A 20,164-nucleotide genomic window follows, 5' to 3' on the forward strand; every position below is an offset into this window, starting at 1 on the left:
TAGGGAAAGGAATTTAGAGTTATTAAATTTGTGCCTCTTTAAATGACAAAGAGACTTTTCATATTTCCTTGTAAGTACTACCTATCAGTATTTTCTGTTTTAAACTATCCATCTCCTCTATTAGTCAAGTAGATACTAGATGGTGATTATGCATTGTAATAATTTATATATTTTGGGTAGCAAACTGTTATGAAATATGTTTTCCCCATATATTTTTCCCATTCTGTGGCTCTTCTTTTCATTTGGTTGTATTACATTTCATTATACAAAATAATTTTCAATATTTACATATTAAACTGCCCTTCTTGTCTCTGGGAACTGCTTTGCAGCTTGTGATATTTCCCAGGAGGGTCTGTCCTTGCTACTCTTCTTGCTTTCTCTTAGGGGGAGGTCATGAAATTTAGACAGATTAAAAACTGTCTTTCGAGCTCCTGCTTTCACAGTTCGCAGGCTGGGATGTGGGCCTGGTTAGGGATTCCTCCTAGCAAAATGCTGTGAGGCCTGAACTTCTGCCTCTCTGAAGCCCACACCTGTACCATTTAGACCCCCTGGTCGTGGGTGAGAGATTGAGGTTGCACATGGACACAATACCACTAAGCACTTTACGTTCATCTTGTCTCTGCATTTCTCTCCTTTGGAATTCAGAGTGCCAAGCCCCGGCTGGACTGCTTGATTGAAGTGTACAGAAGCTGCCAGGACATCCTGGCACACCAGAAAGCCACATCAACGAGCCCGTGAGTCCCAGCATTTAGAAGGCCAGTATTGTTTTCCAGAGGAGAGGACTCCTAAGCCACAGTGGCTGGTTTACTTTCTGTATTTTAAACCATCAAGTGGGCACGGTCCTAGGAACCAGTATGGATGCGGTGGATCTCAGAGCCATAGAGCAGGTGCCTGGAAGCCTAACTTATTGTGTGATGTTGAGCAAAGTATTTATGTGTATTTTAGTGTTCCCCTTGTAAGATTTTGTTTACCACCTGAGGGGAGACCTCGAAACAGTATGTCAGGAGTAATGTTGACGAAGAGCACTTTGTGATATTCCTAAGCACGTTCAAGTTTACTTTTTGTTGAAATTTGTAGAGCAAGACAATGGGAAACTGACATCAGATCTCTTGAGAAAGATAATTTTCAACTGCACAGTACCCCTGTATAAAAGCTAAGAGAAAAAGCAAGCCCTTCAGGGGCTGGTCAGTAGGAAGAAATGTCCTACAAAAGACTACTGTCTGTCCACCTAGCTCCTATGTTCTGTACAGGGTTAATTTATGATGATTCTCTTAATCAACAGATCTCCTTCCAAAACATACACAATTGGTTGGTTCAGACAGCTGCTTTTTATTGGCAAACACGATCATGGCATTTCAGTCATGGGTGTCAAGCACATTAATACTCTTGTTACTCAGCATTGTCTATGGTTTCAAAAACTTCTTTTGCCAAGAGGGGTGAGATAAAAGGCCAGACAGAAATTTGACTTTGGTTTCCAGACATGTTAAAGAAGGATAAACATACATACTATAGAAGCCTTTGTTTATAAGGCAGTTTCTTCTATATAAAATTAATAAACTAAGGGAGGATTCCTGAAGGGTTGGGAAGAAGACAGGGTGGGGGAAACAGCTTGACTCCCAAATTCAATATGAACACAGCTCCATTCTTGCTTACTTTTTCTTTGGGATTTTTTTTTTTTTTTTTTTTTTAACTCCTGGCTAGATGATAATTCCTTATTTGCCTTAGACACACTCAGGATATTACAAAACCAGAGCTGTAACTTCTGCCTTTTACACCAGCCCTTGAGGGGTTATTCAGGAGCCTGTGGGACATGTGACATGTGACTTGTTCGAGGTAGAAATGTCTCAGCTAAATCCCAAATGCTGGGGGAAAGGCAGGAACAGAAATGGGAGGCAGCTATAAAGTTGCCAGCCTGGCAAAGTCAAGTTCATTTAAAAAAGGTAGACACTCTGATGTGCTGCTTTTTTCATCATGCTTGTCAGTTTAATGGGTGAGAGAGGGGAAGCTTACAGCAGCTGAGGTGTTCAGATAAACTAGTTCCAGCCTTGCAGTATTCACAGTGTGCAACACACACACACTTTGCTGGGGTTAAAGGCTTGGTTCTTGGATGCTATTGCTAAGCCCATATAGTTTGTTTGGCACTTTATCGAAAAATGATAAGACTGCCTTAGAGCTATGAAATAAAACTCAGTTTCCTCAATGTTGGAAAATCAGAGTATAAATTAACTCTTTCGTCTTTTTTTTTTTTTTTTTCCTGTTAAGGGAGGGCAGAGACAAGATCATCTGCATCCAACAGAAGGTCTCACTCGGGGATGGGGGCATATTGGCATCGTCAGGAAGACAAAAGGTGAAAGATACTTTCAATTCCTTTCACCTGATGCTCTCAGGCTAGGACAGATAACACATATGTGCGTCTGCCCTCAAACATTCCCAGCGCAAGTTCGCCAGAAGTCTTAAGGAGCAAATCCAGGCCCACGAGCCTGCAGGGGTGTCTTCTGTTTCTGACTCATCTTTGGTGGCCTCACAGAGCAGCAAAAAGCAGAATGCATTTGCTTGGTGTTTCAAAGAGCAGGGGGACAAGCGACGACCACCTTCTCCTGCAGTAGTAAGCACAGCCTTCACTGAGCCCTGTCCAGTTGTTAAAAGGAGACAGGGAGAGGTCAGGTTGGACCTAGCCCGTGCCCTTGCCTGTACCCAGTTGGGCTGATGGTCCAGTGTGAGGGAGAACAGCTTCAGTCTCAGGCGAATAGCGCCTTGTCCTGCAGAGACAGGTGCCGCTGCCCCAGAAGGGCACCGCCGATGCCTCCTCGTTCGCACCAGGGGAAGGTGAGCCTCCTCCTTTTTCTCCAGCCCTGCCAACAGCTTTCCCATATGGGAAAGGAAGTCCAGTCCCAGTGCGTTCTAAGCTTTTGTTGGAGTTCAGGTGAATTGGAAATTCTAGTCCTCCCCTGTTCAGGGATGTCAGGAAAACTTCAAGTATAAACCCCTGCATGAGGACCATACACAACATAAACATATTAGTCTCCCTGAGAGTAGCAGTGCAGGAAATTCTGACTTACAGCACTGATGCCCTCAGTAACCAGTAACAGTGGGCCATCCCTATCTGTGTCTAGAATTGGGCAGCATCCAGAGCTCAGTATTCTTATGAAAAAAAAAGTGGTTTTTGTACTGGGTCTGGATTTTTAAAGGTTGGCCCTGAAACTTTATAAGGCACCTAGAGAGTAAAGTCTTCATGGACACTGAAATACACATTTCACAGAACAACTGGGGCAGGCTGCAGGGGGCTGTTGGACCCATCACAGTAGTATCGCACCCGAGGATACATCTCTCTAATCCCAGAGGCACCAGGTGGTGGTGGGGAAAGGGGTAGGAGGAATATTCACAGCAACGTTGGCCCCTTGGCAGCACATGGAACAGAAGCAAAGAACTGTCGTCCATCCAGTTCCCATGGCTGGCAGGCAGCAGGCGGGTTGGGGGGTGGGTCCACGGTTGTGGAGCAGTGGTTCATGTAGCTGGCCATGATGAAGGTCACCTCTGCAATCTAAGGAGAGAAAGAGAAACAAAGGAATTGAACACTGGCTTTGGCTTGAATCCTGGCTCTCTCACTCACTAGCTGTTGCAGTGGTTATATAAGTTTCCTGGGCTTCAGTTTGTCCCTTAAATTAAAATACCCACCCGGGAGGAAATGTCCAAAGGGGATCGTTCCTGTGAGGCTCAGAGGCCTAGTGAAATAGGCGTCTGGAGGTCCTGAGGTGCCCTGTACCTCCTGAGGACAGGAGGACCAACATTCTGCCCTGGCTGTCTCCAAGACAAGGCAAGGCAGCCTCCCTAGAGGAGAGGCTCTGTATATCCTCTCCTTTGGCAGGGACAGTATTGAAAGGAGGAGGTGGTTTGGCGAACTCCAGCTTTAGGGTTAAAACAACAGGGTTTCCAGTTGCTCAGAAGGGAGCCAGGAACTATAAATCAGAACTTTGGTTTCAGAGTCTCTACAATTGTTATTTTTTGCATCGACATTTCCTGTACTGAGTAGGAACAAGGCCCTTAAAGTGAACAGTTCCTAGGACCTTCTTCAAGACCCCAGGGAAGGGGGAGCACGTTCAGACTGTCCCACTTGTGACTGGTGCCGGGACAGCAGAGCCCAAGGCAAGGTGAGAACACTTGGGCCTGCTGCAAGGATGACAGCAGCAAGAGGGCCCCCATTCAAGCCTGTCCGGTGCTGTGGCGGACAGAACAGAGGAAGGTAACGTGAGGAGCGCAGAGTAGCTGGGCCAGAGTGAGTTCCCTCTCCCGCCAGCCCCGCCACCTGCCAGCTCAGCAGTGACCGCAGAGACGCCACCTGAACCCTCTGGGGTACTGATGATAGGGCCAAAAGTTTCATTTGGGGCAGGGCCCTTCTAGAGTACTGTCATAACCCCAGTTTCCTTTCTAAGCTCCGAGCCCATCTCATCAGACCACAGCAGGGTAAAATGTTTTAGCAGCTTTCAGACCCACCTTGGGAGCAGCCATCCGGAAGATCAACTTCTCAATGTGGCCTTTTCCAGAGCTCTTGTCTGAAATGGATCTAATCACAAGCATGAAGTCATCCCGGCAGCCACCAAAGGTCATCACTGAAGAGTAGGGATAAGTGACGTGCACTTGCTGTGGGGAAAGAGCCAGTTAGTTCTGGGAAAACTTTCCACCTGCCTCCTGAGCTAGGAGCCAGCATGCCCGGTCTCTTCCAGACCAGGAAGGGAGAAGTCTGAAGTGGTCACACTTTGGAGATCTACATTTTGAATGTCTACAAGCTGTGTCTAGACTAGAGGACAGCAGTACTTGGGCAGGGGGTGGGGGAAGAAAAACCGTGGTCACTTAGCTCAGCCCTTTGAGTCCAGAGAGAAGAAAAGATACTGTCAGGAGAAGGAGGGGTCAGGAAGCCAGCCCCCATCCTCCCGTACCATGGTGTTGTGGTCCAGGATGCTGACACCATCCTCATTCACGGCAATCCACACCAGAGTGTTCTCCTTGGAAGACAGCTGTGCAGGCTGGGGGAACAGGAAAATCCCATCAGACATCCACAGCTAGGGATTCCGAACCACTAGAGCTTTCTGAGGAAGAAGGGACACCCAGGGATCTGCTAGGCAGTGATTTCCAACTTTTTTCTTTTGGAAAACATAGAAGATAGTATTTGTATGGTATGCTGGAGTAAACAGGCTGCTCGTGGCAGGAGGCACCTGGCTTGGGGCTCTGGCCACCTACTAACAACCCCGAGTATCACTTTCTTGTAGTACCTATAGCCCATCCTGCCATGGTACAGAACACAGTACACTTTGTTCCTGTTCCAGAACAGACGCCAGCCCTGGCTGTTCTGTCACAGGCATGGAGAACAAGCTGTTTTTTCCTGGCTCTCAGACACTGACAGCATTCCACCCATAGGCCCTCCTAAGTGCAAGCTGCATCTTGCTTCAACCAATTTCCTAGGGACTATAAAATAATTAGGAAAACAATAATGCAAGGGCTTTAGGCCCTACCAGGGAGAAAAATTACTATTTTGGTGGATAAGTCCTAGAATGACTAATTTTCACTGCCAGGGCTGCAGTAGGGCAATCCAGATTTCCTATCTCTCCTACCCTGGGGAGAGAGATGGACATGTCCCTTTTTTTCAGGAGCTTCTCCCAACCTTCCAGACTAAGTGGGTCCCCATGTTATATGCCTTTATAACACCCCTGTACTTTTCCTTCATGGCACTTGTGACAGTTTCTAAAAAAATTATATATATTATATATATATATATATATAATATATATATATATTTAGAAAGAGAGTGTATGTGTGAATATTTGATGAGTGTGTACCTCCCCCACTAGATGGGAAGCTCCATGAAGGCGAGGACGTGTCTGATTTGCTCACCTCTTGTCACCTCAGACAACTAGCACAATGCCTGAGACATAGTAGGAGCTCAACAATTCTTTGTTGAATGAATGAGTGAATATCTGTTGTCTAATCTGTATCCTTATAGTGAACAGGATCATGATCCAGCTTCGAAGATAGGATACTCTGTGTGATTACGTACAAAGTTTCATGCACACCAGATACCCAGTGAAGAAAAGTTCCATCTGAAATTACTTTTAGCCACCTGGCCTTCCAGCAGGAGAAATTAACTGGTGCCTGAGTAGTCAGATCCCTCTGTGGCTGCACCAGGTCAGCAGAGATGTATTTGTTTAGGTTACACGTTGTTCTTTCAAACTTTTTTTAAAATAAAAACATTCTCAAGAGGAACATCATATCAAGTCTGAACTCTGTTGTGGATTAGTTGACCCTATCTTTTTTTTCAAGGGTAGGATTGGGAAAGAAGTCAATAAAGGAAAGTTAAGGATCACCCAGAAATAACCCTGGCCCGAAAGCAATGAGTCACAACTGCTCTGGACCAGGGAAAGCTGGAGTAGGCAAGAAATGGGTGGAAAGATAGTGACCCCTAGTGGTTGTGGGTGGGTGCTGCAGACTGAACTGGCTCAAACATGACCGAATCCAGGAGAAACTTAGGGAGTTCCTGAGGGTGTGGTAACCACTCTTTCGGCTGGAAACCGCCCACACTTACCTGAGCAGCAAAGAGCTTAGCACCAAAGAGGGGCCATTTCCGGGCCACTGTCAGGTAGATGCGGATGCACTCAGGAGAGGAGCAGCCTCGCAGTGCTGCCCACTTTGTGGTCAGCTGATCTGCCAGGTGCCTGGTTTAGACGGATGGAGAGAGATGGTGCCATGTTTCTGTTGCAGCTCTGAGGTTTTCCCCAGCTCTGCAGCCCCTGCCTCCCTACGGTGACTCCTTGCAAGACCTTGCAGCCTACCTCAGCTGTTCCAGGGGGGCCCCGTGTCTGTAGCGCCTTGGGTAGAACCTGTCTAGGACCTGCTGGAGGTGATGCAGAGCCTTGGCAGGGGGTGTGCCCCCAGGTCCTGGAAGGATGGGCTTCTCCAAGTCCCCATACTCTACCTGTGGTAGAAGCACACGGAGGGACAAATCAGGAATTTGGATGTGAATGGGGTGGGGGCCTGCTGAGAGAGGTGAAATAAACCATTATTTCATCCCTTTTTTGGTGAGGTGTGAATGGATGTGAAAAAACACTTCTTGTGTACAGACAGACCCTTTATCTCAAGTTTCACAGACACTAGAGAAACAACCTTAGGGTCCTAGAATATTGGAGATTGTCTAGATCAACTTTCCTTTTGCAGCTGAGGTTAAGTGCCTTATCCAAAGACACAGTTAATTAGTGGCAGACAAGGGAAAACACTATAGAAATTCTGGCTTCTAATCCAAAAATATGGGATGCAGGATTGAAGATGCTACAGATCCTTCAGTAGAGCTGACTGTTCCAAATGTGGCCATTAGAGTCAGATACTTGGCTCAAATCCCAGCTCTGCCATTGACCAGCTCTGAAACCAGGATCAAGTTAAACTCTGTGAGCCTCAGTTTACTCATCTATAAAGTGGAGGTGAGAACTAAATAGGGTACTACATATAAAATGTTTTGCACAGGGCCCTCTACAGCATACTCAACACACGTTTATTGTATTAAAGGTCAACTGTTATTATTTCCCCATCCTCTCCAGCATGTAGATCCAGACTCTTTCTTACGGGAACCAGGAAGGTATCCCAGATTCCTTTGGCAAGACAGCCTCCTAAAGGTAATAGAAGAGTCAAAGTCTTAATGTGTGTTCCTTTTCCTAGTTCTCATTACAATGTTTGACAGCTGTGGGTACACACTTAACCACATACATTATATGACATACATTATCTAGGAATTACACTTAGTACAACCCTGTCGGGGCAGGCAGGGAGGTATTTTTGTTTTCGGGATACAAAAAAGGGAATCAGAGCACAGACAAGTGAAGTGACTTGGCCAAGATCTCATAGCGGGAAGGTGGCTAGGATTCAAACCCAGGCCCCTGGTTTCCACGCCCAGAGTTCTGCACGTAGCCTGGATCTGCAGTGAGGCACTCTGCTGTGTGAGGAGTCAGCAAGGCCGCCCTCTCTGGCACCTCAGGACCCGCAGAATCTCCTGTTGCCGCCTGGGTGGTGCACTCCACCTGTGAGTCCAAGACATCTCCTGACCCTCCTGACTCCTGGACAGAACCTTACCTGGGCCATCAGTGCCGCCATCTCCAGAGCCAGCTCCTTGTTGACAGGAAACCTCCCTGCCACTATCTCTCCGCTAGTTTGGGAGGCAAGCAGCAGGCGCTCTCGCTCTGTCTCCCCTTTGACTTGACTCCGAAAGTACAGCCTACAGGGGAGAGAGTGAGAAGCCAGGGCTCAGCAGGGATCCCAAACGGGTGAAGCTGTCTCTGCATCTGTTTATCTTGATTTCCAAAGAAAGAAAGAAACTACTCTTTTTATACCATCTGTGAGCCTATTTTCCACTGCCTCCAAAAAACTTAACCAAGCATGACACAGAGCAGATAGAGGGCCATCAGGTCCCACAGCAACAGTAGCACGTGGTTGGTTCTGAATTCACCGTTAAGACTTACTGGATTTGGTGAGGGGAATCTGGTACCTGGAACCATAGCTTATTAGGAAACTGAATGAGTTAAGATTCCAAGAGACTAATGGAAATCATCTGCCTGGAGACATACTGGGATGGAATTTTCTTAGTCAAATTGGTATTAAGTCAGAATTTCTCCTTCTGTATTTCCTGGAACTGGTATAGGAGCAATTTCTTCTTTTTTTTTTTTTTGGTACGCGGGCCTCTCACTGCTGTGGCCTCTCCCGTTGCGGAGCACAGGCTCCGGACACGCAGGCTCAGCAGCCATGGCTCACAGGCCCAGCTGCTCCGCGGCATGTGGGATCCTCCCGGACCAGGGCACGAACCCGCGTCCCCTGCATTGGCAGGCGGACTCTCAACCACTGTGCCACCAGGGAAGCCCCCAGGAGCAATTTATTCTTTAGTCTTAAATATCTAGTGCTCAGACAAAATCTTCCTCTCCTAATGTAACACATGCAGCCACCTGAGGAAGTTGGTCTGTTTGGGGGGCAGGGGTGTGTGTGTGTGTGTGTGTGTGTGTGTGTGTGTGTGTGAGAGTGAGTGTGCAGACACAGTACAGGGACGGAGAGCCTGAGCTGTCCAGGGTCTCACAGAGGCCAGCAGAGCCAGTCTGGGCCTCCAGCTACTGACCAGCAGGCAGTGTTATATCTCTGGGCGCCCTGCCTGTGCAGGACAGGCCTCCAGCTGGGGGAGTGATGAGCTGCACCCCAGCGGCAGCTCTCATGCTCGGTCCCCCTTGGCGGTGCCCAGGACCTGTTCTTGTACATCAGCTTCACGACACGTGTGCCACCCTCAGACTTTCCGGAGTGCAGCTCCTTCAGGGCTTGTTCCCACTTGGAGATGGCATCGCAGATCTGCATGAGGTAAAAGAGGAAAGTCAGAAAAGCCCCTGATGAAGGGAACAAGGTCCAGTCACGGCTGGACTCGGGCAGAGCAGCGGGGCAGAGTTGAAGGACTGTCCTCCATCAGGAGGCCGACCCGTGGGGCCTCATGCTCCCAGGACCCAGGGTGCCTGTGGCTTTCTCACAGACAGAGGTGTAGCTCTGAGCATGGCCTGGGCAGCAAACCATGGAATGCTGCCGCCATTGCCTGGACATCTGAGGGGGCCTCCCAGAGGCTAGACAGGCCCCAGTTCAAAACCATGGCCCCTTATCACAGGCTCCACTTCCCTCCCACCAACAGCCATTCTCTTCAACAAATATAACCGGAGGCCTACTGTGTAACAAAGCCTTACAGATGCCTGGGCATAGTTTTTCCAGGCAATGGTAAAAGACTATAGGAGCCTTTGCCCTGTCACCATAAAGAAAGCAGAAACTGCAGCCAAAACGCTCATCCTCATCAAGTGCTCCAGCACATCCCACAAACACCCAGCATGCCCCGTGGCTCTAACCCCAGACCCTAATGTAACACAGGGTTCGAATCCCACTCAAGGGCCTTTACGCACAGAAGTACCACAAGGATCTACCTCTTTAAAGTTGGTGGAACCTGTAAGCACAGCACGGGCCCTGGCAGACTGGGTAAGAGTGAGCTGCCAGCATACAACACAACATCTGCTGGGTCCAGGCATACAGTTGTCCGTCTACGCATGTGTGTACGAAACTGGCAGCGGGCTCCGCCCGGGTGGGGCTGTTGCTGAGAAATGCCTCCCTGTGCTTCCTACCCTGAGCTGGGAAGCGGCTTTTCTTCTGGAAGCTGAATAGCCTCTCAAGGGAGGGAGGGAGGGAGGGATGTGGAGATCTTCTCTCCAGAGACAAGGGCACAAACGACTTTACTCTGCCTATATGGGCACATTTTAAGATGGCACAGAAATGCTGGCCTCAAGCTCAGCCCCAAACAAGCTGGGAACACAAAATCCTGAAGACAAAGGTGGCTCAGGTGGCTTACGGGGGACCATCACCTTGACACTCCCCTGCAGGCAGTATTCCAGGTCCCTGCCAGAAGGGTCGTCCGTGAAGAGGGCAAAGCCAGAATGGGAGGACTTCCTCATGCCCGTCTCCTGGTTCAGCCGCTGGAGGAACTCGTCAACTGTGGAGGAGCCGTCAAAACCCACCACCTGCCGGGAGAGGGGACCTCCTGAGAGGGGCCCACGGGGGCTCGTGGAGGGGTCAGAGCCCGGGAGGTGGAAAGGCATGGCTGAAAGGAGCGAGGGCGACGGCAGAGGCCAAAGAAAGCTGGTTTCCACGTGCAGAGGGCGAGTGCTTAAGGGAGGAGCCCGCCCACCATAAACTGAAGTCCCACATAAGCTCCGTTCCTCCTTTGCTGTCACTCTTTGGGAGGCCCTTTCCCTGCCACTTTCTTGGTCAGTGTGTCAGCTTCCCTGTTCACATAGTGGGTTCAAAAGATCCTCTTCCCAAGCCCCAAAGAGTGAAGCGCTTTTGTGATTCAAGCTCCGTACTCCCTCCACACTCACCCCTATACCCCAGGCCCATCCTTTGGCTGGTCTGCCTGTTAAGATCTGCTGGGCCTAGGGAGGCTTAGCACCCACTGGCCCAAAGGTGTTCTCCTCTGGGACGGCAATATGAGAAGACTCAGCACAGGGGGCGCGGCAGCCTTGGCACCTGGTAGGTCGCTCATCACCTGGTAAGTCCCGTTGGTGAAGTGCACGGGGATGCTGAAGGGCGAGGAGTGGTGGAAGGGGTTCCGCAGCAGGATAGACACCACCTCCATGCGCGAGGGCCTGGCCTCCCGCTCCCCAGTCTGCAGCGTCCGCTCCACTGCCCGCTGGCAGTACGTGGCGTACTGGCCCGTCTCATTTCTAAAAAGGAGAAGGAAGAAAGGAAAACCGGGAATCCACTCATCCCTACCACCTTGACACACTACGTGTAACCTATAGGACCAAACCTGCAGCCGGAAGGCTGTGACACGAGCCCCAAAGACTGGTCTGGGGTGTTAATTTGTCATTCGGGGCCTATCTGCTGCAGGTTGCTGGCACGGATATTTTCTGCAGAAGCCAGAAAACATGGCAACAGAGAATGCAAATCTGGGGATGATCTGGGGGTGCGGCAGCTCCACATGAGGGCCCCCACTAAATACCCACACGCACGTGGATTGGTGTGCAGAGCGTGCCCAGATCTCCACGTGCCCATCTGCGTACGTGGTGATGGGCAAAGTCTACATGACCACTGTGCAAACCCCAGAGGGCGGGGCGATCTGATCCATCCTAGTCTCCCCTGTGTCCCTCCAGATCACGCCAGTCGGTAATGCCAGAGTGGCAGAGGAAACGACGTGCACTCACCGGGGATCTGCGTGGCGCTGGAGCTGCTGTTTGACGTACCAGAGGAAGTGGTGCTGAGGCAGGAAAAGTGGGGCACACAGAGCCAGGAGCTGCCAGCACTGCCGGGGGAAACAAGAAATGTGGGCTGAGCGCTGGGTCCGCCGTGCCACCACCATCGCAGTCCTGAGCTACAGAGCCTTCACCACCCTCTCTGAACCGCAGCCCCCAGCCTTCTGCGGGCATCAGGATGGCCAGCCTGGTCGGGCTTTGTGCAGAGCCGCAATCACACAACCTGACTCTGTGCAGACATCCAGAAGGGGCACAGAGAGGGCAGCGGGACCCGGGCAGCCTTGAGTACGGAAGCCGCCTGCTGGCTGCCAGGCTCGGAGGATGCCTGCCCTGTCACCTCCTTCCACCTTTCCCACGTCCTGGGCAGCCCTGGCCGACGGCTCCTGTCGGCAGTTCCGCCCCAGGGACACCCACCTGCATGAGGGAGCACTTCTGCGGCGGGCGGCAGCTGGTCTGCTTCATGAGCTGGCAGTACAGCTCGCTCTGCAGCTCGGGGTGAACGAGGCAGACCTGCAGTGCGGTCTGGGCCAGGGACACATGGTAGTCCACCGAGGCCGCTTCCACGGGCACGTTGATGAAGAGTTGGCACGACTGCAGGGAAATGACAGTGGGCACAGGTAGACTGACAGCCCCCTGATTATCATCCTCTGTGACAGGGGACGGACTGGGCCATCCCCCCACCCCCAGGGCTCAAGGAAGGCTCCGGTTCACGGCAGACAGCTCTTTCTAGGAGGGAGCATCGTTACTGCTCGAGAATGTCTACGCTTACCGAGAAGGCTACTTTGGGATAGGATCTTTCCTTTACATGTTTCCATTACATAAGCAAGACATATTCATTTTTTAAAAAGATAGACTATTCAGAGGGGAACAAAGAATATTCTAAAATAGGCCAGAATCTCTCAGGTCCAGATCCGCTGCTCACTACAGGAGGGCAGCTCTTCGTTCCGCTAGTGCTCCCCAAGGGCCCATGAATGAAGTCCCAGAGCTTCCAGCCTCCCTGCCGTAAAGGACATGATGGGAGCCCTGAGGGACTTTCTTTCCCTTCCTCTTCAGATCCCTCCGGGAGCTCCCCGCTAAACTGCACAGGTCTTCTCCACGCCGGCATCACCGTGGTGGGAAGAACTGCTCTGGGCAGAGCCTGGGCACAGGGCAAGGGCGCCGCCACCAGTCCGTGGGCCTGGGCTCAGCTCCTACTTTACCTTGAAGAGCTTGACGGCCTCCGTCTGCAGGGCCTCGGAGGGCAGTGTGGTGAGGGAGGTGTACAGCCCGTCTTTGCTGTAGCACAGCATGGGGTGCCTCCAGAGGGGGGAATCTGCCCGGAGCACAGCACCAGAGAGCGGCAGCCGTTACCACCGAGGAGGGAACTCGCCTCCCCCGCACCCCGACCCTGATCTCTGGGGAAGACGGTGCTTTCACAGTCGGGACACGTGGGCTGTGCTGGATCTATATCCACAGAGTGTGGGCTGTGCACTGCATTTATTCAGCACACTCACGAGCATGGCTTACAGGAAGGCGGCTACTGCTTTGCTCGTGGGGCTGCAATAGGGGTGAACGTCCAACGCAAGGCATGGACATCGGAGTGCAAGCGTGTGTGTGCAGGGGAGGGCCTCTCCCTGCAGCGCTAGGTCTGGATAGAGGAGCGTATATCAGCCTGGAACAAACAAGCCTCGGAGCAGCAGTAAAGCAGTGAGTGTTCTGGGTGCCCTTGGATCCTCAGGGTCCTGAGAATCAGTAGCAAAATAAAGACCCCCAAATGCCCCAGGCTTAGTTAGCCTGATCCTAACTTAGGCTTCATTTATTAACAAACTCTTAACTATAGATTAACCAGCCACCTTCTTTCCTCAACCCTCTGCCCAGCCAGGAAAGTTGCAGTGAACAAAGTAAAACATTGACCGAGTGACCGGAAAGTCTGCTCCCCAGACAACTCCCCCGGATACTGAGTCGTCTCCTCAGTATCCTCACCAGAAACAGGGGTCCTGGAGCTTGGGACGGGAATGCCCTTCTGTGGCTTAGAAGGTCTCCAAACAGCTTCAGGGTACAGTAGTGCTTTCTTTGGGTTCCTGACCAACAGTTACCCAGCCACCACCCACCAACCCAGCAGTGATGGCCACCCTCGCCTTACCTGGGTCTCCCTCACCATCCATCAGCTGTCCAATGAGCTGCTCATAGGCAGTGCCCACCTTGGCACTGCTGCCACCTGCAGCCACTGTGAGGTGGTAAAGCCACGTATCCTGGAAAAGGATGGAAAGCCACCTGATGGGGCTGGGCTGGGGAAGAATGGAGGCAAGAGCTCCAAGGGAGCCTCCCTGAAGGGGCCAAGCCCAGGGTGAGGGTCAGCCTGTCTGGTTGGCACAAGTCAAGGCCACTGGTCCCTAAGAGGAAAGACTTGGGATCGGCTGAATGTGAACCCAAGTTCCTAAGCTTGTGGTTCCCTCCATCTCATGGCCCCAGTGAAGAGATGTTGGTCACTGGGAATGGATTCAATACAAGGAATATTCAGGAAATACTAGTTGCCAAAATGTCCAGGAGGGAAATAGATTCGAATCTGGGGAAGCTCAGAAGAGAGAAGGAAGGTGAGAATCAAAGGTGCAAGCTTTGCCATGGAGGCCCAGCCCCCTCCCATACCTTTTCATGCTTGGTGCCAATGAGGAGGTAGGTGGGGCTGTGCTCTGGGGGGTGGATCACAAGGGTGCAGTGGGAGGAAAGCAACCGCCGGGTCCCTCCAGCCTCATAGTCCTCGTCTGAGTCACAGGATCGATCTACTTCCTCTATGCGTGCGTCCCGCACAGGCAGACGGCCCAGGGGGCGCTGTGGACAGGAGCCTTCCGTGAATGGGAGGGCCAGCGGGGAACGGAGGAGTCTCCTCTCTCTGAACCCTCAGGCCTTGTACGGCCGGCAATCAAGGACGAGGGGGAGACTACAGCTCCCTGGCTGAGGCGGACTTGGAGAAGCACAGACAGACCACACAGGCAGGGTCTGCGGACCATGCACACTGGTCACACACTCTAGAGGGATCTGGCCAGCCAGCTCTGTACTTGTTGTGGGGTTGGGTGGGGTAGAGGGTAAAGCTGGGGCCTTCCATAAGGACACGGAGCCAGAGGAATGTGGTTTGGGGGAAGTTGTCGGGAGGCCAGGAAGTACCTTGTCCTCGTGGCTTCGATAGTAGTAGAAGGTTCTCCCAACAAGAGCACACCAGACCAGTTTGGAATGGCCATGCTTGACCTGTAGGCCAGAAATGAACCAGCATTATTAGAACCAGACAACCCCAAAAGAAGATCCGGGACTGGCAAGGAGAAGCCACAGGGAGACAGATCTCAAAACCCCTGGTCCAACTCAGATCCTTTGGTCAATCCCAGGTCAAACTCAGATGCCACCCAGATTCTCTACTAACGGAACCAGCCCTTTCACAGCGAGGGTCCACGGTACCACGCGACACCCCATCCGTCCTCGTATGACCTGCCATTAAAAGATCGACCAGGCCAACCAGATATCCTGTCCCAGGAATATGATCACGAGAAGAACTTGCTAGTCAGCAGAGGCTAGAGTCAGAAGGGAAGGGCCACGGTGGGCTGAAGCCCTTGGGCAAGTATAATCGTGAAGTGTAAAAAACACTGCACATGGGCAGAGGAGATGGCTGTGAACATAGACTGAACGGGGAAGCAGAGGCAGAGGCAGAGCCCCAAGCACTGAACTTGCTCACACAGTCATTCCTGACGGCATCCTGGCCTAGTTAACGCACTTCCTTGTTAACTTCCCCTTTCTTGGGATTAACAAGTGCTTCTCAGCTCCCTGCAACCAGAAGAGCCCTAATTAAAACGTCTTTAGGGCAGCCTGAGATATGATAAGTCTTTGGCCACACCTGTCTCACCGAGGTCACAGCTTCCCACTATTCACACTGAGCTGTGGTGGGTACAGGCAGGGGTGAGGGCAACTCCTAATGACCTCAAAATGGGTCTGATACATTCCTTTTCGTCCCCTGTCTCAAGAATAGCTGCTGTTGTAACAACACTGACCCCTATTTTTCCAGACACTCATTCACCGTCACCTTGTGTGGTTCAGCCCACAGGTAGTCAGTGTGAGGGGCCTCCTGGAGAAAGGAGCTGTGTGTCAGGAGGTGACCCACCAGCCCAGCACTCACTCCTGGCTCCCCTGCCTCTCATGAGGAGCCCACCACGCTCCTCCCCCACCAACCCCACCCATACCTTAGTCAGCCAGCCCTTCACAGCAGGCTTGGCGCCGCCCTGAGTCAGGGCCGGAGGCCCAATGGCCTGGACCTTCAGCAGGCTCTGTAGGACACGGATCCACTCCTCCAGCAGGCTGGGCGAGTCCGCTGTCAGGTAATAGGTCTTCTTCTCAGAGATGAGCTGTGGAGAAGTGAGGGGTTGGGGATGGGGAGACAGGACGATGGAAGAACAGGGGCCTGGCTCTGTGGTGGCGCAGATCTCCAAGCCACCGGCTCTTCCTTCCTCCTGCCCTGGTACTCCCTCCCTCCCTTCTCCTCGTCATCTTTGCCTCTGTGTCTCTCCTACCTTCACTCCATCTCTCACATTCTGCCTCCTCTTCCTTCCTCAAACCCACAAATGAGGATCAATGCAAACGTCGAGGTAATGGCTTTCACACATGCTCATTCTGCCCCATCTTTGTTTCCATCCGAGCCATATCCAAACCCAGCACCTCTTCTATCTAAAGCACTAGCCGCTAGGAACACGCTCACCTGGAATGTCTGTGCACCCTCCCCTCGAACAATTTGGCAACGGGAGTTCAGTTCCACTTGACCTTGAGGTTTCCGAATGATGTCACTCTGTAGAGAGGAATGGAGAGGAAAGAGGTTGGAGCCTTCCCAGAGCACATCATTTCCCCTCAGACCTTACTCTAGGTCACAATGGGCAAAGTGATTCCTAAGCTTTCCTGGGCTGTGGTATGATGGATAACTTGTTCTGGATCCTGGTTCTAACTAAATGAAGCAATGATTAGAGACATGGGTCCTCCTAATCCAGGCCTCAAAAAGTATAGATTGTGCCTTTAAAAACTGGGTGAGAAACCACCAGGTTATTCCTGAGCTACAAAGCCCTTAAATTCTTTCTACTACATATTTTATAGTGTTGCAAACAGGTGGCCTATATATATCACCATTACCTTCTCCAGTGCCACTGCAGACATAACTAATCAATCAGAGCATGCCTACTCATTGAGTGATACGGGACCTGAATCCTTCACATGATGCTCAAGGTAGCCACTAACAATCAACTGGAGTTGCACAAGAGTCAGGCCTTCTTGCCTTCTTTAAAACGTTAACATTGGTTCTCTAGGGAGAGCCTGTCAAACTAGGTCCCAACATCCTAAGGGTCCCTAATTCCAAACAGTGTAGGAAGGAGACGGAGGAGGTGACAAGCTCGCCTATTAGAACAGTCCTGATGTGAGGGCAGCCTAGGAATGGTTCATTTACAGGGCTCGGTTTCTGAAGGAAGAAGGAATCACCAAGCCAATTCATCTAGAAGTGCCCTTGACTGCTCAGTGCCTGATTTCACTGTGAGAACCGGTGACCAGCCTCATGGTCCCGTGTGGGGCTCAAAGCCTCAGGTGCCTGCCCAGGCTGCCTCTCCCTGCCTGCCAGACCTTCACCCTCTGCCTTGCTTCCAGCCCCTCTCATGTGGTTCTGGGGCTGGGGTGGGGTCCTTTTGCCTACTGTCCTGGGGAAGGAGGGTCTCACCGGAGACTTGTAGTACATGATCTGTCCCTGTCTCAGGACAAACCAGCGCCTCTTCCACGTCTTCACCCGGCTCCCCATTTTCAACAGGTAGCCTGACTTCTCCAGTGACTCCTGCAAGAGTGGGAAGGTGTAGGGGGATGAGGGATGAACAGAAGAGGGAAATCACTGGGGTTCCTGGACATCACACAGGCCAAAATGGCTCAGCTGAGTCACTGCTTTGTCATCAATTAAAAAAAAATTACTGAGTATCTATTATGTGTGTTTTCAGGGCACTGCCCTGCTAAGGGTGCAGGGAGGACTTATAAAGCATGGGTGGTCCTGCTGGCAGGGGGAGAGAACACCTGACCCTGAGGAGGTGGTAGATCAGGGGCTGCACAAGCGAGAGGCTGGCCAGGGAAGGCTTCTGGCAAGAGCCAGACCTGAACTGACCTTGGAAGGAAATCAGCCTTTCCCTTGAAGACGAGCCCAGAGGAGGAAGAAGGCCATTCCAGGCAGCAGGAAAGGGCAAGAGAGGTTTGGGGAACATCAGGCAAACTGGGGTGGAGGGTTCATGGAGGCAGAGATGAAGACGGGGCAGCGCAGTGCTATGGAGCGAGGGCTGGGGAATGAGCCATCTGGATTTACCACTGGCTCTGGCGCATAACAGCATGCCTCTGAGCCTCAGGCTTCTCATCCACGAGATGGGGTAATAAGCCTCATTTGTGAGGACAAATGAGACAGTGCATACAAAGCCATGAGCACGGTGCCCGGCACACAAAAAACTCAATAAATGTATTGTTAGCTCTCGGCATCCCAGGGTCAGTGTGGAGCTAAAACGAGGTAACATGTGTAAACTCCTCCTGGGCCCCGTGGGCCATAGTGATGGGGTCTGTGTGTGCCTGGCCCTGAACTGCACACCCCCAGCCCACTCCCTATGGCCTCATATCATCAGTGGCAGCCCCCAGACTCCTGCCCTCCCTTCACCAATCCCAGGGACCCCTCGCCTCATGCAGCTGCTGCCTGGGTCTTGTGCTGGAGGTCCACTCCCACCCGGCCCTGCTTCGGCCCCATCGGGGCAGAGGCCAAGCTCCCAGCTCACCCCGCCTGGGCCCAGCCCGTCAGTGGAGTAGGATGAGGTGCGCTGTAGTTTGTGCTCAGGCTCTGAGTAGTCGCTGTCCAGGGAGCAGGCGTCCGGGGGGATGGCATAGTCGCCCTCGGAGCTCAGCGAGGACATGGAGACGCCTGTCCAAAGGGAAGAGGAATCAAGGCCCAGGTCCACAGCCTGCTGGCTCACACAGCCTGGGAGCTGCAGGGTCTTCCACACCCATGTGGGACTGCCCATGGGAGGAGATGAAGGGCCCCTCATTGTTCCGCACCCCTCCCACCACCCTTCTCCATACCTCTCTTGATGGCCCGGGGGCTGCCCAGTCCACTGGTCTTCCTGGACTCAGAGCAGGGCACTGAAGTTCGGAAGCTCGCCTGGGAGCTGCAGTCATCATCGGACCCAGAGGACTCGTCCACAAAGGGCACCGTGCTAATCTGCATGGCTTTCTGCAAGACAGGCCCCTCCCCACTGCAGCTAAGGCTGCAAGACAAGCCCCATCCCATCTGCGCTTTCACTCCCGCTCCAAGTGCCTGGGGCGTGGCCAACACAGACTGTCTAGAGCACGGGAAGCCATCACCCAGCTGGGGCACCCAAAAGACAACTGTCCCTTCCCGACTTGACGACCTTACCTCTGTGTCCTCACCTCCATGCTTCTCTCTCCCTCACACATCATCATCCTCTGTGGTCCCCACTGAAGCTGCCCCACCAGGGCTGAACACCTGGCTGCTGAGACCCTTGCTCCCTGCCACTAGGGGGCCAGAAAACCATGCCACGGGGCCCAGTGTGAGACAGGAGCTTTAAAAGTGGGTGGGGATGACAAATCGAGAGATCATGGCAAAAATTTAAAAAGACCAATTACTTCAATATTGGGGAAACTGTGTGGAAAAGCGTACTCTATTTTATATAAAAGATTTATATAAAATCTTTTTAGAAGGTAATTTGGCACTACCTGTCAAAGTTTAAGACATGCATATTATCTGCCCCTAAATTCCACCTCTAGATCTCTGTCCCACAGAAATATGCATATATAAGTGCACAGAGATGTATTTGCATGGTGATGTGCATTGCAACACTGATTTTACAGAAAAATAGAGACATGACCTACATTGTGAATCAGGGGAGGACAAGTTAAGGTAGTTACGGGGTATCTATACCAAGGGGTACTGGGAAGTCCTAAAAGGGGAGGCAGAGCTCTGCTGTGCGTGGAGGTGGGGCAGGAAGACCTGACACATGGCTGGGTGGACAAGCAAGGGGTAGACTGACATGTATGACATCATCCTCTTTGCGTGTGCGTGTGTGTAAGAGAGAGTAAATTTGTAAATGCATTTGTAAATGCATCAGAGGGCATTACAGAATAAACACCAAACCATTAGTGAGAGTTGCCTCTGGGGTTAGGAATTAGGGAAAAGCAATGTAAGAGGAAATTTCACTTTTGGCTTTTTATCCTTCTACAAAAAGTTTTATAAAATATTACTGTTATGATCTCAAAAAACATGTTGGGAATCTTTTTTTTTTCCAGTTAATGTTGTAAGAGCTCACAGGCAATCTCAGATTGGTGGGGAATTTCAGTCTTTCCCT

At 51.6% G+C, this 20,164-nt stretch overlaps 2 protein-coding genes across 2 annotated transcripts in view; one reads left to right on the forward strand and one right to left on the reverse strand.

Annotated features, from left to right (window-relative positions):
* The window catches only part of PIGH (phosphatidylinositol glycan anchor biosynthesis class H), an 8,415-nt gene extending 7,112 nt beyond the window's left edge, over positions 1 to 1,303 (forward strand). The window contains exon 4 of the mRNA XM_007449010.1: positions 646 to 1,303. Within this exon, the coding sequence (XP_007449072.1) occupies positions 646 to 738 (93 nt within the window). The 3' untranslated portion in view covers positions 739 to 1,303. The remainder of the gene's footprint in view (positions 1 to 645) is intronic.
* Positions 1,304 to 3,379: 2,076 nt separating this feature from the next.
* The window catches only part of PLEKHH1 (pleckstrin homology, MyTH4 and FERM domain containing H1), a 42,214-nt gene continuing 25,429 nt past the window's right edge, over positions 3,380 to 20,164 (reverse strand). The window contains exons 9-28 of the mRNA XM_007449011.1: positions 18,882 to 19,032; positions 18,581 to 18,723; positions 17,503 to 17,613; positions 16,507 to 16,593; positions 15,995 to 16,156; positions 14,934 to 15,014; positions 14,418 to 14,600; positions 13,915 to 14,023; positions 12,992 to 13,104; positions 12,207 to 12,383; positions 11,745 to 11,842; positions 11,087 to 11,264; positions 10,407 to 10,562; positions 9,263 to 9,363; positions 8,110 to 8,251; positions 6,822 to 6,964; positions 6,575 to 6,704; positions 4,935 to 5,021; positions 4,492 to 4,638; positions 3,380 to 3,541 (exon numbers count right to left, since the gene is read on the reverse strand). Coding sequence (XP_007449073.1) covers positions 3,380 to 3,541; positions 4,492 to 4,638; positions 4,935 to 5,021; positions 6,575 to 6,704; positions 6,822 to 6,964; positions 8,110 to 8,251; positions 9,263 to 9,363; positions 10,407 to 10,562; positions 11,087 to 11,264; positions 11,745 to 11,842; positions 12,207 to 12,383; positions 12,992 to 13,104; positions 13,915 to 14,023; positions 14,418 to 14,600; positions 14,934 to 15,014; positions 15,995 to 16,156; positions 16,507 to 16,593; positions 17,503 to 17,613; positions 18,581 to 18,723; positions 18,882 to 19,032 — 2,661 coding nt within the window. The remainder of the gene's footprint in view (positions 3,542 to 4,491; positions 4,639 to 4,934; positions 5,022 to 6,574; positions 6,705 to 6,821; positions 6,965 to 8,109; positions 8,252 to 9,262; positions 9,364 to 10,406; positions 10,563 to 11,086; positions 11,265 to 11,744; positions 11,843 to 12,206; positions 12,384 to 12,991; positions 13,105 to 13,914; positions 14,024 to 14,417; positions 14,601 to 14,933; positions 15,015 to 15,994; positions 16,157 to 16,506; positions 16,594 to 17,502; positions 17,614 to 18,580; positions 18,724 to 18,881; positions 19,033 to 20,164) is intronic.

Source organism: Lipotes vexillifer, unplaced genomic scaffold (genome assembly GCF_000442215.2).
Source record: "Lipotes vexillifer unplaced genomic scaffold, Lipotes_vexillifer_v1.1 scaffold629, whole genome shotgun sequence".
Lineage (NCBI taxonomy): Eukaryota > Metazoa > Chordata > Mammalia > Artiodactyla > Lipotidae > Lipotes > Lipotes vexillifer.